This window comes from Solanum tuberosum, unplaced genomic scaffold (assembly GCF_000226075.1).
Source record: "Solanum tuberosum cultivar DM 1-3 516 R44 unplaced genomic scaffold, SolTub_3.0 scf00244, whole genome shotgun sequence".
NCBI lineage: Eukaryota > Viridiplantae > Streptophyta > Magnoliopsida > Solanales > Solanaceae > Solanum > Solanum tuberosum.
The window spans coordinates 589,541-601,957 of NW_006239181.1; the positions used below are offsets into that span (position 1 = coordinate 589,541).

Genomic DNA, 12,417 nt, shown 5'->3' on the forward strand with positions numbered 1-12,417 from the left:
AAACAGTTGGATTAAATGCTACAGGTTTCAGACTTCGTACATTAGATTATAGATGTTTCAAGAGCATTATTCAGCAGGTGGAAAGGTAAACACAAATTGATCCATTGTATTGAAGAGAAACACGAAAAGAAGCAATGACCTTCTGACATCCTGTAATTCATTTCAATCAACTTAACTAGAAAACTACAAGGAGAAGAGAAGAAAATCAATACTTAGTGTAGACTAACTTATAAGAACTAAAAGGCCGTTTGAGCATCTCCAGTCTCTCTGCTATTTAATGTGCTATTTATCCATATAGGAAAAACAAAACAAACAGAAACAAGAAATTGCAGCTAAATCAACTAGCTGACTCCTTTGCTATCTTCTCAGCCTTAGCAATGACTTCTTCTATACCCCCAACCAGATAAAACGATTGCTCCGATAGGTCATCATATTTACCGTCCAGGACACCCTGCTCAGAATGAAAATCCAAATGAAAGAAGTTTAAAACTACATACAGAAAGAATTTCTGCTCAATGAAGACGAGCAGATGAGGTGAGCAGTGACTCAGTAAGAAAGTAGCTCCTGGTTACCTGAAAACTTTGGATGCTCTCTTTCAACTCTACATACTTTCCAGGGGCACCAGTAAATACTTCTGCAACGTGGAAAGGCTGACTCAAGAACCTCTGAATTTTACGGGCACGAGCAACAGTTAGTTTGTCATCTTCACTCAATTCATCCATTCCCAGAATGGCAATAATATCCTGGAGATTCTTGTAGTTCTGGAGAACCTTTTGTACACCTCGTGCAGTGTTGTAATGATCTTCACCTAGGATATGAGGAGAAAGCATACGGGACGTAGAATCTAAAGGATCCACAGCAGGATAAATACCAAGCTCAGAAATCTGCATAGGGAGAAAATGATGATGTTAATAAAAATAGCGTGGAAAGTGTTTTTCTGAAACATACTATACTACCAAATACCAATATACTTAACAAACTAACCTGCCGAGACAACACAGTTGTAGCATCAAGGTGAGCAAAGGTGGTAGCAGGTGCTGGATCAGTCAAATCATCAGCAGGCACATAGATAGCTTGGACTGATGTGATAGACCCCTTCTTGGTTGTAGTAATCCTTTCTTGAAGTCCTCCAAGATCTGTAGCTAAAGTTGGCTGGTAACCGACTGCAGAGGGGATACGACCAAGCAAAGCAGACACCTCAGAGTTGGCCTAGAGCAGTCCCAGAGAAAGAGGTAGAGAATCAGAAATCATTTCACCAAGTTTAAGCAATTGAAAAAGTAAAATATACTAGTTAAGGTATTTGAAAAGATAGCTCACTTGAGTGAAGCGAAAAATATTATCGATGAAAAGGAGCACATCTTGCCCTTCAGCATCTCGGAAGTGTTCGGCAACTGTCAGTCCAGTGAGCCCAACGCGAGCACGAGCACCAGGAGGTTCATTCATTTGACCATATACCAAAGCACATTTGCTCTCACCCTGCAGATAAATGGACATGCAAAATCAGCCAATTGTAAGAAATGTCTGCACTATACATATATTGAAAAGCAAATGTTATCTACATAGACCTGCTTTTCACCAAGCTTAATAACACCACTCTCAATCATTTCTCTGTACAAATCATTACCCTCCCGAGTACGTTCACCAACACCAGCAAACACTGAGAAACCACCTGAGACGAGAAAAGAATACAAAATTAAATTAACTCAAAGAAAGAGAATACATGAAAATTCTTTTTTACTCCTAGTACAACTAGTAACAAACCATGGGCCTTTGCAACATTGTTAATAAGCTCCATAATAAGCACCGTCTTTCCAACACCTGCACCACCAAAAAGTCCAATCTTTCCACCTCTTTGATACGGAGCAAGTAGATCTACCACCTGTCATCAAAAGCAGCAAAGTCATACAGGATGCACACCAAGTAGACAACACATGATTTATGCATTCAGAATGATTTGTATATCGTCTTCCAACAGCATTTAGTAAATTGTACATGCTATTCAAATATTTGCTATTCCTGTTTTGCTTCCACCAAAACTATAGAGACGAGGACAGATGAAGATTGTGATGTGCTCAGCTCCTAATATACAAATAAGTATCACGTACCTTGATTCCAGTCACAAGGATTTGTTGTTCTGTTGCTTGCTCAACAAAAGATGGAGCTTCACGGTGAATTGGGAGATAATGTTCCGTTTCTGTAGATCCACAGCATCTCAATAAAGCAAATATTAAAAAAGAAAGGACAATATAAAAAAGTAAAAGGCACATCCAAATTAACATGAAATATGAAATTGGAAAAAGCAAAGCTACATATTACATAATTAGTGCCATTAACAGGAGAACAAATGATTTTAGCTAATGCCCATATTCTTACTTAGATCACCCCTTTCATCAATGGGCTCTCCAATGACATTTATAATACGACCAAGTGTAGCCCTGCCAACAGGCACCTGCCATTTTATAACCAAGATTAGAACTTAGAAGGACTATGAGCGCGCCAAACTAGCAAACATATATAATTCAGAGAAAAAGACACTATATGAATTTCTGAAATCAAATAAACGCCATGTGGAAAAGAAAGAAATTGAAAAGTTATATATATAAGATCAATTTTATTTTCTTATGTATATGCAGTAAATATTGAATCCCCTGGATTTCTTCCTATGTTTACATCGTTATATTTTGAACCCTTACTAGAAATCCTGGTTGCGCCACTAAATGCAGCATGTAAATAGAATGCAATGTCAAGCTTACTCTAATAGGGGAGCCAGTATTGAGGACTCTTTGACCACGCACAAGTCCTTCAGTTCCATCCATAGCAATAGTCCTAACCATATTTTCCCCCATATGTTGAGCAACTTCAAGTACCACCCTAATATCATGATCCAACACCTCTAAAGCCGTCAAAATCGGCGGCAGTCCTTCATCGAACCGAACATCCACAACAGCGCCGATCACCTGACATACACTCCCAAGTGCACCGGCGCCGGTGTACTCATCGGTGATCTTGCCACCGGTTTCCTTAATCGTCGTCGGTTTCTTCTGAGGCGCCGGCGCTTCCTTCGCGGCCGCAGCGGTAGCATATTTAACGGCGCGGTGGAGAAGGTGGCCTGCAGGGGAGGAGCGATAAATAGAACTTGTGAGTGAGGATTTAGTTGAAGAGTGACGTATGGATGAGCGGAGCATGGAGGAGAAGAACCTTCGAGAAGCCATGGCTGTGGAAATGCGAGTGACACCAGTGAGGATAGAGGTGAATTCACATTTGTATGGGTGAAAGAGAGTTCAGTTTCGAAGAAGAACGATTTATTCTGCGTCCGACGAGTTCAAACAATGTTGAAGCACCACGTGTTCGTACCATGAACAGATTTAAAAGGACGGATAAAAGCATTTCAATTTAATTTGTTAAATTTCATATTTTATCCTCTAATTAGACAACTTTCAAATTTCGAGTTCTTATAGACTATACTATAGTATAATTTTCATATATCTATTAAATATTTTAAATTATCAATTATTATAATTCTTAGTATTTTTATGTAATTCACAAATATATAAATTTTATTTCAAAATATTTAAAGATTTTATGCGCAAATTCTTAATCAAATTTAAATTGTTTGAGTTTCAAAAAATGAAAAAATATCATATTAAATAAAAACAAAGTGAGTACTATTTTTTTTAAAAAATCAATCTAAACATCATCATATTTTTAACATATACTTAAGTTCTCTACTGATTTCTCTTGTTCCGAATGTATTACTTCTTGTATATTTGTGTTAGTTATGGATAATTAAGTTGCTTTAGGTTGAACATTTTTACTATTCTATAATTTTGTTGTATTTGTTTTCTTTATTGTAAAATAATGGTAATTTTGAGCTGTTTATTAATATTAAGTTAGTTTTGTGACGTATGTCGTATGATGATTAAATTATTATCAAGGGAAAATGGCTTGATATACCCCTTAACTTTATCAATTGGAGCTGATATGTCCCTCGCTATGAAAGTGACTCATATATACCTTTACCGTTATACAAATGACTCACATATACCCCTATTGTTACAAAATGATCCCACGTATACCCTTCATTTAACGGAAGTGAAAAAATTAGTTCTAATTTATATTTTTGACTTTTAATTTTAAAAAATTCACGTAGCAAAGTTCAAAGTATACTTTAATCTTTTTCATACATAATTTTTTTTTTAACTTCTTTGATTATCGTTATTTGAGTTTCTTATTCTTATTTTATTTTTTTCCTTCGTTCCTTAGCGTAAAGAAAAAAAATTAAAATTAATTTTTTTATGGCTATATTATAATTTAAAACTATTTTTTCGACTATATTGTTACTTTAGTTTTTGTATTTTTTTAAAAAAATTGGGTCATCTATAATAAAATTTAGAAGAAAATTAGTGAAACATAATAAATTTGACCATAAAAATAATAAATTAAAACTAGTCATTAAAACAAAAAAAAAAAGTCTAAAAAAAATACGTGTGAGAAGGATTAAATATACCCATATAGGATTATATTTTTTTTTTTAAATAATTTTTTCATTTCCATTAGAGGAAAAAAGTATATGCGAGCCATTTGTATAACATAAGAGGTTTAGTCACTTTTATAACAGGGGTATATCAACTTTAAATGCTAAAATTAAGAGGTATATCATATCCTTTTCCCTATTATCAATAGTAAAAAATAAAGAAATTTTAAATAATATCTGACTTTTTTTCTACGTTGATTCTCAATCTTCAAAGGTAAAAAAGATGCTACCTAAATCATAATATCCTAAAATTTATTCAATGATGCAAAATCTAACTACTAGGAAATATAACAATTAATGATAAAACCATTTATAAGGAACAAGAAACAAGAGATACTAAAATCAAGAATAAAATTAGATATGGAAAAGAAATGATAGTGAAGCTATGCGAGAATAGAACAATAATAACAATACAATGATGAATGATCAAAGCAACGAGTAATAATAATAATAGGATTAAAAACAAGGTAACACGCGAAACAATAATGATAAGAGAAATTACGTAAAACTTAACTAATATCTAACATTTTTTATTTTCATATCTTATTATTTAAAATCACGTCTTCAATAAACTATAAATATATCATATTCTATTTTTTTATTTTTTTTGGTGTTTTAAAAATTGGGTAAGATCCATCGAAGTGGGTAACCTTAACCGGATGTGTCTGATAACAGGTAAAGCCCGAAGGCTGTTCCCGTCCCTGTCGGGGGAGATGCCAACCATCTCTCCTTTCTACGAACACTATCATATCCTATTTAATCACCCCTAACTCTCCCTTTATCGACCGTAGCCAACTTAGAGCAGCCTTTACGAAGCAAAATTCTTTACTACTAGCGTATCCCACAAGTCATTGTTATAAAACTCGGGGTCATTTGGTACAAAGACTAATAATGCAAAGATTAGTAATGCTGTGATTAATAATGCAGGGATTAATAATGCAATGTTTATTTTTATCAAGTGTTTGATTCATTATTTCCCACCTCATCTTGTGTTTGGATTAAAATTTTATAAAAAACTTCTTTCCAATTTTATCCTTGAATTATTAGGTAATTGAGTTAAGGTAAATAATTGCCAGAGAATAATATTTTTTTTTGGCCTTCTAACTAGTTACGAGAAGAACAATTTTGTTGTCATGTTTGCCTTTTTTCCCACTTAAATTATTTGAGGATAAATAATTATAATCTTAGTAAATTGTTCACTTACAAAATGTCAATTTTCAATTTAAAAAAGATAAAATATATATCACTTTTAAAATTGAAAAGACGGTAAACAATAGTAAAATTGAATAAACAATCCACATTTATACATAAAAATTGCAAGTTGTAGTTTTAATACGTATGCAATTTTATAAATTGTTCAAAATACAAATATATATATATTGTATTAATTTGTATTGGATTTATTTAGTAACAAACTACTCTCTCTAAATAATTTGCAAGCTAATTTATTTAAATAAATTTACTAATACAAATATAAAACATAAAATAAACAAAATAATTAAAATGATTTGAGAGATATTTTTGTCTTTACATAAACTTATTCCATGATATTAATACATCCTATAATACCATGTAAGAGGTATATAGATTAGTTATATATATGCCCAAATTCCTACAAAATAGTACTACCACACATAATACATAGACTATTTATTTTAGGAATTCCTTTATTTTAATGCGAGTTACCAAACAACCCCGAGGGTTTTTCTTATTTCCCAAAGTTAGGGAAACAGAGTGCCAGTTTCCTCAAAGAAACCTTCTTCTCGCGCCATTTCAACCGCCTCGAAGTAGTAAACTCGTTTCTATCATCCTCACTAGTCGTACAATTACCACTGTAACAATCGTTTTCGCCGGCGGCCATGTCCTCCGCCGCCGGAACCCTAACCCTCGACTCAATCACTCTGTACATAACCGCTCTCAACTCCCTCTCCGACAAATCCTCATCAAATTCAATCCCATTATCCCTCCCTCTCTCCCCAATCCCTTCTTCAATCCCTCAACCGAAACTCATCCCAAGAACTCGTTTTATCATAGACGGTTTCAAATATGCCGCCGATTTCTCCGTTTCTTACTTCCTCTCCCATTTTCACTCCGATCACTATACTGGCCTGTCCTCTAATTGGTCTAAAGGTATCATATTCTGTTCCTCCACCACTGCTAACCTTCTCATCCAAGTTCTCAATGTTCCCGCGCAATATGTAGTGTCTTTACCGCTTTCCGAAGCGGTTTTAATTGACGGTTCTGAAGTTTATCTCATCGATGCCAATCATTGTCCTGGTGCTGTGCAATTCTTATTTAAAGTTCCAGTTAGTGATGGAAAGTTTGAGCGGTACGTTCACACAGGTGATTTTCGTTATTGTGATGACATGAAATTAGAGCCTGTATTGAATGCATTTGTGGGTGCTGATGCTGTATTTTTGGATACAACTTATTGTCATCCGAAATTTATATTCCCTAGTCAACAGGAATCAATTGATTATATAGTTGGAGTTATAGAGAAAAGTGGAGCTGAGAATGAGGGTTCATTGAAAAATATCTTGTTTCTTATTGCTACTTATGTTATTGGGAAAGAGAAGATTTTAATAGAGGTTTCGCGGAGGTGTCAGAGAAAGATCCACGTTGATGGCAGAAAAATGTCGGTTTTAGGAGTATTAGGTCATGGGGAGGATGGGGTGTTTACGACTGTTGAATCTGAAACTGATGTTCATGTTGTTGGGTGGAATGTATTGGGTGAGACTTGGCCATATTTCAGACCTAATTTTGAGAAAATGGATAAGATCATGAATGAGAAAGGATATTCCAAGGTGGTTGGTTTTGTCCCCACAGGTTGGACTTACGAAGTGAAGCGGAATAAGTTTTCAGTGAGAAAGAAAGATTCCTTTGAGATACATCTTGTTCCGTATAGTGAACATTCAAATTATGACGAGCTTAGAGAATATGTTAAGTTTTTGAAACCAAAGCATGTCATCCCAACAGTAGGTACAGATGTTGAGAAGCTGGATAGCAAACATGCAAATGCCATGCGGAAGCATTTTGCTGGCTTGGTTGATGAGATGGCCATCAAGCAAGAATTCTTAATGGGTTTTCATCGTTCTGTCCAAGGGAAGGAGGATGTAGATGCAAAAGCATCGGGTCTTGCTTTAGTTAGTATCACCGAGCAAGAAAACACAAACAGATCTGCTCATACTTTAGTCAGTATCATCAAGCAAAAAAATGAGGATACTTCATCAGATTCTATAAGCTGCAATGCTGCTGATATGAATACTGTTATCCATTCCTCATTTCCTCAAGGAGAATCTGTGTCGCCAGGTTTAGAAAAAATAAGTGAAGGTGATATGGAGGAAATACTAGAAGAACTTCAAGGCTGTTTGCCCACTTGGGTAACTAAAGGTCAGATGTTGGATTTACTTAGTATTTCGGATAAAAATGTTGTTGATGCAGTCTCATACTTTTACGAACATGAAACAGAATATCGTGAACAGGTCACTGCCAGTAATTCTGTTACCTCTTCTTTTGAGGCAAACTCAGCAAATGAGTCTGCATTACCTTCCAAACCATGTCTTGGTAAAACCCCGCAGCAGGGTGAGACAACTGCATCAAGTAAAACTGTTAAACTACCCATCATGGACAGTTCCAGTAGCAAAAAAGTTTCTCCTGGTAAAAGGAAGAGAAGTACTGGAAACAAGTCCAGTTCCAGTAGCAAAAAAGTTTCTCCTGGTAACAGGAAGAGAAGTACTGGAAACAAGTCATTTGAGAAAGCAAAAGGACATGCGAGTATGGATTCTGGTGGACCAAAGCAATGTACTATAACAAAGTTCTTCAGTAAAACGCTTCCTCTTTCTTTGCAGAATGGAAACAGTAAAGCTGATAGTAAAAATTTCCATGATGATAACTGCATGCCACCAAATGCCTCTATTGAGGCTTATAAAGAGGAAGCTGATCGGTTTATTCAGATTATGAATGGGGATGACTCTTTGAGAAGTTATGCTACCACAGTACTAGCGAAGACTAAAGGAGACATAAGTATGGCACTTGATATTTATTTTTCAGAATACAAAGATGTAGGAGAGACTAATGGAGATGGGATTTCTAAAACAAACAAATTGTTGCAACCTCAGTGTGCTAAAGAGGTTTACCCTTCTTCCAAAGATGATAAATTACCCAAAATATTAGGAGATGATGATGCCGATTTGTCGTTATGTGGTGTTCCCTTTGCTGATAATGCTGTAAATTATGTATCACTTCCCCATGAGAAATACTCTCCCGTGGAGCATGGTTGGTGTCTTGTAATTAGTATTAATTGTGTAATTTTTGGATATATTCCAGCAGTCCAACTTTTGCCACTAAGTAAAATTTGTTCAGTAGTAAAATGATTCTTTTTTTCCTTTGCTTTCTTTCTTTCTATTCCCCAGCTTGCTGGAGTAAGGGGCAGGCTGCTCCATACATACATCTTGCACGAACTTTTGAATTGGTAAAGGAAGAAAAAGGGAAGATAAAAGCAACATCAATGTTGTGCAATATGTTTCGGAGGTTTGTTGCTTATTTTTCTTTTTAATCTTTAGTCTGTTGTAGGTTTATGACTCAGCATATCATATTAGATCCACAGCAGCATGTTGACAAAATTATCCAGTATGGTATCATTATCCTTACAGTAGGTTATGGTGAGGGTTATTTGTTAGGGGTTTAAGCATGGAATGTTTTGATAGCTTCTGTTCTACATTTGGTTTATTGGATTAATACCGGCTTCTATTTGGGTTGAATAAGCACTTTTTAGAAAGCTTGGCCAAACACTAATTACTGCTCAATAGTGCTTTTTAAATTAATTGGCCAAACACAAACTGTTTCTCACCGAAAGTACTTTTTTGAAAAGAACTTCTGAAAAAAAAACACTTTTCAAAGTAAGCTGATTTTAGAAGCTTGGCCAAACAGGTTCTCTGTCTTTGCTGTCAAAGCAAATTTACATCTCAAAAACGAAAAGGAACATTGCTCTACTTTTTGTTTGGTATAAAGAGGGAGTAGAGACGGCAGGATGAATGCGGGTTAAAACTTAAAATGGTAGTTTATGCATAATTTGTAGGTTCTGTCCCCCTGCAGCACCACTGCGGGAAAATAATACAATTTCACATCTCTGGAGTCTTTTTTTTGGGGTGGGTGGGTGTGGATAAGACCTATCATTATCCACCCTTTGATCCAGAAGAAAGTGTGTGGTTTCTTCTGGGAAAAATGAACCCTCTGAAGTTATTGAGCTGTTTAAGTTGATGAGTTGCTCTCATTTGCAGCTTGCTAGCCTTGTCTCCGGAGGATGTGCTTCCTGCAGTGTACTTGTGCACAAACAAGATAGCCCCTGATCATGAAAATATGGTTGGTTTAATTGATTTTCTATATGATTTTGCTTCTTGGTCACTGCTCGAGTTGTTGCAAAAACACTGATGCAATTTTCTTCTTACTATTTTTGTGCATCTATTATTTTGATTTTACTGGTGATGCCCAGGAGTATGTATTCATTGATATGAACAATACTATTTATTGATGTTTGTAGTACCAAATGGTTACTATCAAAGCTTCAAAGGTACCTTTAGTATACAGTCCTTCAAACGTGCAACCAGCAGTGAATTTCAGTGCTTCATCTAATTAATTAACCCATCTGTAATTTCCTGTTACCTGAAAGGTATAAATACGTTAAGTACTTAAGAGCTTTTTCCTGAAAAGCATCTTTCTCATTTGTCTTCAAGATGTTAAATAGACGACATGAATTATCTTCCTATAATTCTAAGGGTTTGCCCTTAGCACAGTCACCCTATTTAAGCTTGTCTCCGGAAGTGGTATTCGTGTCACACATTTAATGGATTCATGGTGACCACCTCTGAAATTAAAAAATTAAGAAATGCACAAGCTATTACTTTAGGTGTATGCTATAAATTGGAATTTGGAAGTTACAAAGGGATGATTTGGAAATATACCCAAAAAGAGGTTTTTTTTTTTTTGACAAATCAAATAAAAATCATTAGTATTACACCGAGTTGGAGGAAAGGGAAAGGTGAGTGAGGGGGGTTAAGGGAACATGAGAGGGTGTGTGGGGGATCCAATTAGTTGGTTTTCCCTTTGAAGATTGCAGACAGCCTTTTTGTTTTTATTTGCCTTGATTTTTCTGTAAATAATTCTCTGTTGGGAGGGTAAAATTGTTATTAATGCATCTTGGGTAAGATCACTATCATTTAACTGTCTCCGACATGGGTGGTGACGGTAGCTGAGGTCCTTCCAACAACATTAAACTAGAGAATGATGTACTGCATTTTTCACAGTAACGAGAATTTCCATTTAGTTTCATGAACTGAATGGGAGCCTAAATAATCCACCCCAGTTAAAACAGAAAAAAAAATGAGTATATAGGTTTTCTCCTTTATACTGCTGTTCCCCTTGACATCATCACATTATTTCTTGAAGAAGATTTTATTGCCATAGCTTCCTATCATATTGAAAATTGAAAAATAGTTATATACTTGAGAATTCATCAGCCAGAAAATAACCTACTATGAATATGCAGGGCGTTCATAATCTCACATCTCAATAGTAACTTCTTGCTTCTCCTGATAGAAAAGATAGTAACTTTCTTCTTTCTACCGTGGAAGAGACAATCACATCATTTGATGTTATGGGCACGTGCTTTCTTGCGATCTACAAATTTCTTATTTTTGTGATTAAATGCGTTGTATATCTGTGCATGATTTGCCAATCAAAAAAATATCTGTGCATGATCTTACCAATCAAAAAAATATCTGTGCATGATTTTATACATCATGTTGTTACTTCTGTCTTTTTTTATTATACTAATTTTCAGAGCACTGTTTCGATTCTGATCTTATCATGATCCAGGAATTGAACATTGGGGGTAGTACTGTTGTAGCAGCACTAGAGGAGGCATGCGGGACAAAGAAATCAAAAGTACGAGAACTATACAACAGTCTCGGTGATCTTGGTAGGAATATTTGTCATTTTATGTTGCTGGACAATTGATAGCACAAATTTTCACGTTTCTCCTTTCTTTGGTTTGTTTGGATGCTTCTATAATGGGGTTGGACCTTGTTGACCCTAATTTGTATTAGGTGATGTTGCTCAACTTTGCCGACAAACACAATCATTACTTGCTCCTCCAGTGGCACTTACAGTTAGGGGTGTATACTCTGCTCTTAGAAGGATAAGGTATGATTTTGACTCTTCTTTCTGGTTCTGACAGTTGTCATTGCTGATCTTTTGATGAGAATGTATAGTCTTCTAGTATTCAGGATAGGTTCTTTTTACTGGTTTGACTCCTAGACCAGAGCCTATTGCCCCAACCACATAATCTCTTTTGTTATGTTAGCGCAAAAATCCTTAGAATTAGAAAGAGAGAAAAAGTACATGACAAAAATACAGAGCTAACCTCAGCAATGCACTTCCAAGTACTCGACGGACTGTATTCCTGCATCATTTTCTTATCTTTTCTTTTTATGTCATGCGAATCCCTTTCTTGAATTTCAGACCATGCTATCCTTCTTTTATGGCAAGCTTCTATTAGTATGCTTTTGGATTTTATCTTATTCAGGGGATGAAGTCTGTGTAAGATGAAAAAAAATAGAACATTATAATATGTTATAAGTTTTAGAAGTAAATGGTTGCTACACATGGTCATGGAACTCGTTATTTGGTTCTGATCATTGTTGTGTGAAATATTGGAGAAGAATATTATTGAATTGTTGTTGTCATTTCCATTATTACATTGAGACCATATTTGTAGACCCTAGAATACAATCCTTTACCAAGTAGGATACTATTTAATATTCCTATTTCTATTTCTATTCTTATTCCTATTCTAATAGAATTGTATAAACCTATTCTTATTCTAA

The 12,417-nt window shown here is 35.2% G+C and overlaps 2 protein-coding genes across 16 annotated transcripts in view; one reads left to right on the top strand and one right to left on the bottom strand.

The window, feature by feature from the left end:
* Window positions 1-86: 86 nt before the first annotated feature.
* Window positions 87-3,355, bottom strand: LOC102603549 (ATP synthase subunit beta, mitochondrial). Its single transcript, XM_006357740.2, has 9 exons — window positions 2,754-3,355; window positions 2,374-2,449; window positions 2,106-2,194; window positions 1,762-1,879; window positions 1,566-1,669; window positions 1,318-1,476; window positions 985-1,209; window positions 573-884; window positions 87-451 (listed from the first exon to the last, which is right to left on the bottom strand). The coding sequence occupies exons 1-9, from the start codon at window positions 3,210-3,212 to the stop codon at window positions 338-340; spliced, it is 1,656 nt and encodes a 551-aa protein (XP_006357802.1). The 5' UTR covers window positions 3,213-3,355; the 3' UTR covers window positions 87-337.
* A 2,884-nt stretch (window positions 3,356-6,239) lies between these two features.
* Window positions 6,240-12,417, top strand: part of LOC102603887 (DNA ligase 1) — a 20,541-nt gene continuing 14,363 nt past the window's right edge. For 13 of the 15 annotated variants that reach the window (XM_006357741.2, XM_015313594.1, XM_015313596.1 and 10 more), the window contains exons 1-5: window positions 6,240-8,809; window positions 8,947-9,064; window positions 9,814-9,895; window positions 11,408-11,510; window positions 11,638-11,734. In XM_006357741.2, coding sequence (XP_006357803.1) covers window positions 6,394-8,809; window positions 8,947-9,064; window positions 9,814-9,895; window positions 11,408-11,510; window positions 11,638-11,734 — 2,816 coding nt within the window. In that variant the 5' untranslated portion in view covers window positions 6,240-6,393. The remainder of the gene's footprint in view (window positions 8,810-8,946; window positions 9,065-9,813; window positions 9,896-11,407; window positions 11,511-11,637; window positions 11,735-12,417) is intronic. The other 2 variants (XM_015313595.1, XM_015313608.1) reach the window with 2 other exon arrangements.

What these genes read in the sequence shown, in the direction of transcription:
- LOC102603549 (XM_006357740.2), bottom strand. Translation starts at nt 3,212, where the DNA reads ATGGCTTCTCGAAGGTTCTTCTCCTCCATGCTCCGCTCATCCATACGT. An exon ending in ATACTGGCTCCCCTATTAGA is followed by an intron (nt 2,450 to 2,753) that starts GTAAGCTTGACA and finishes ATAAAATGGCAG; the next exon opens with GTGCCTGTTGGCAGGGCTAC. An exon ending in CAACTGTGTTGTCTCGGCAG is followed by an intron (nt 885 to 984) that starts GTTAGTTTGTTA and finishes CTCCCTATGCAG; the next exon opens with ATTTCTGAGCTTGGTATTTA.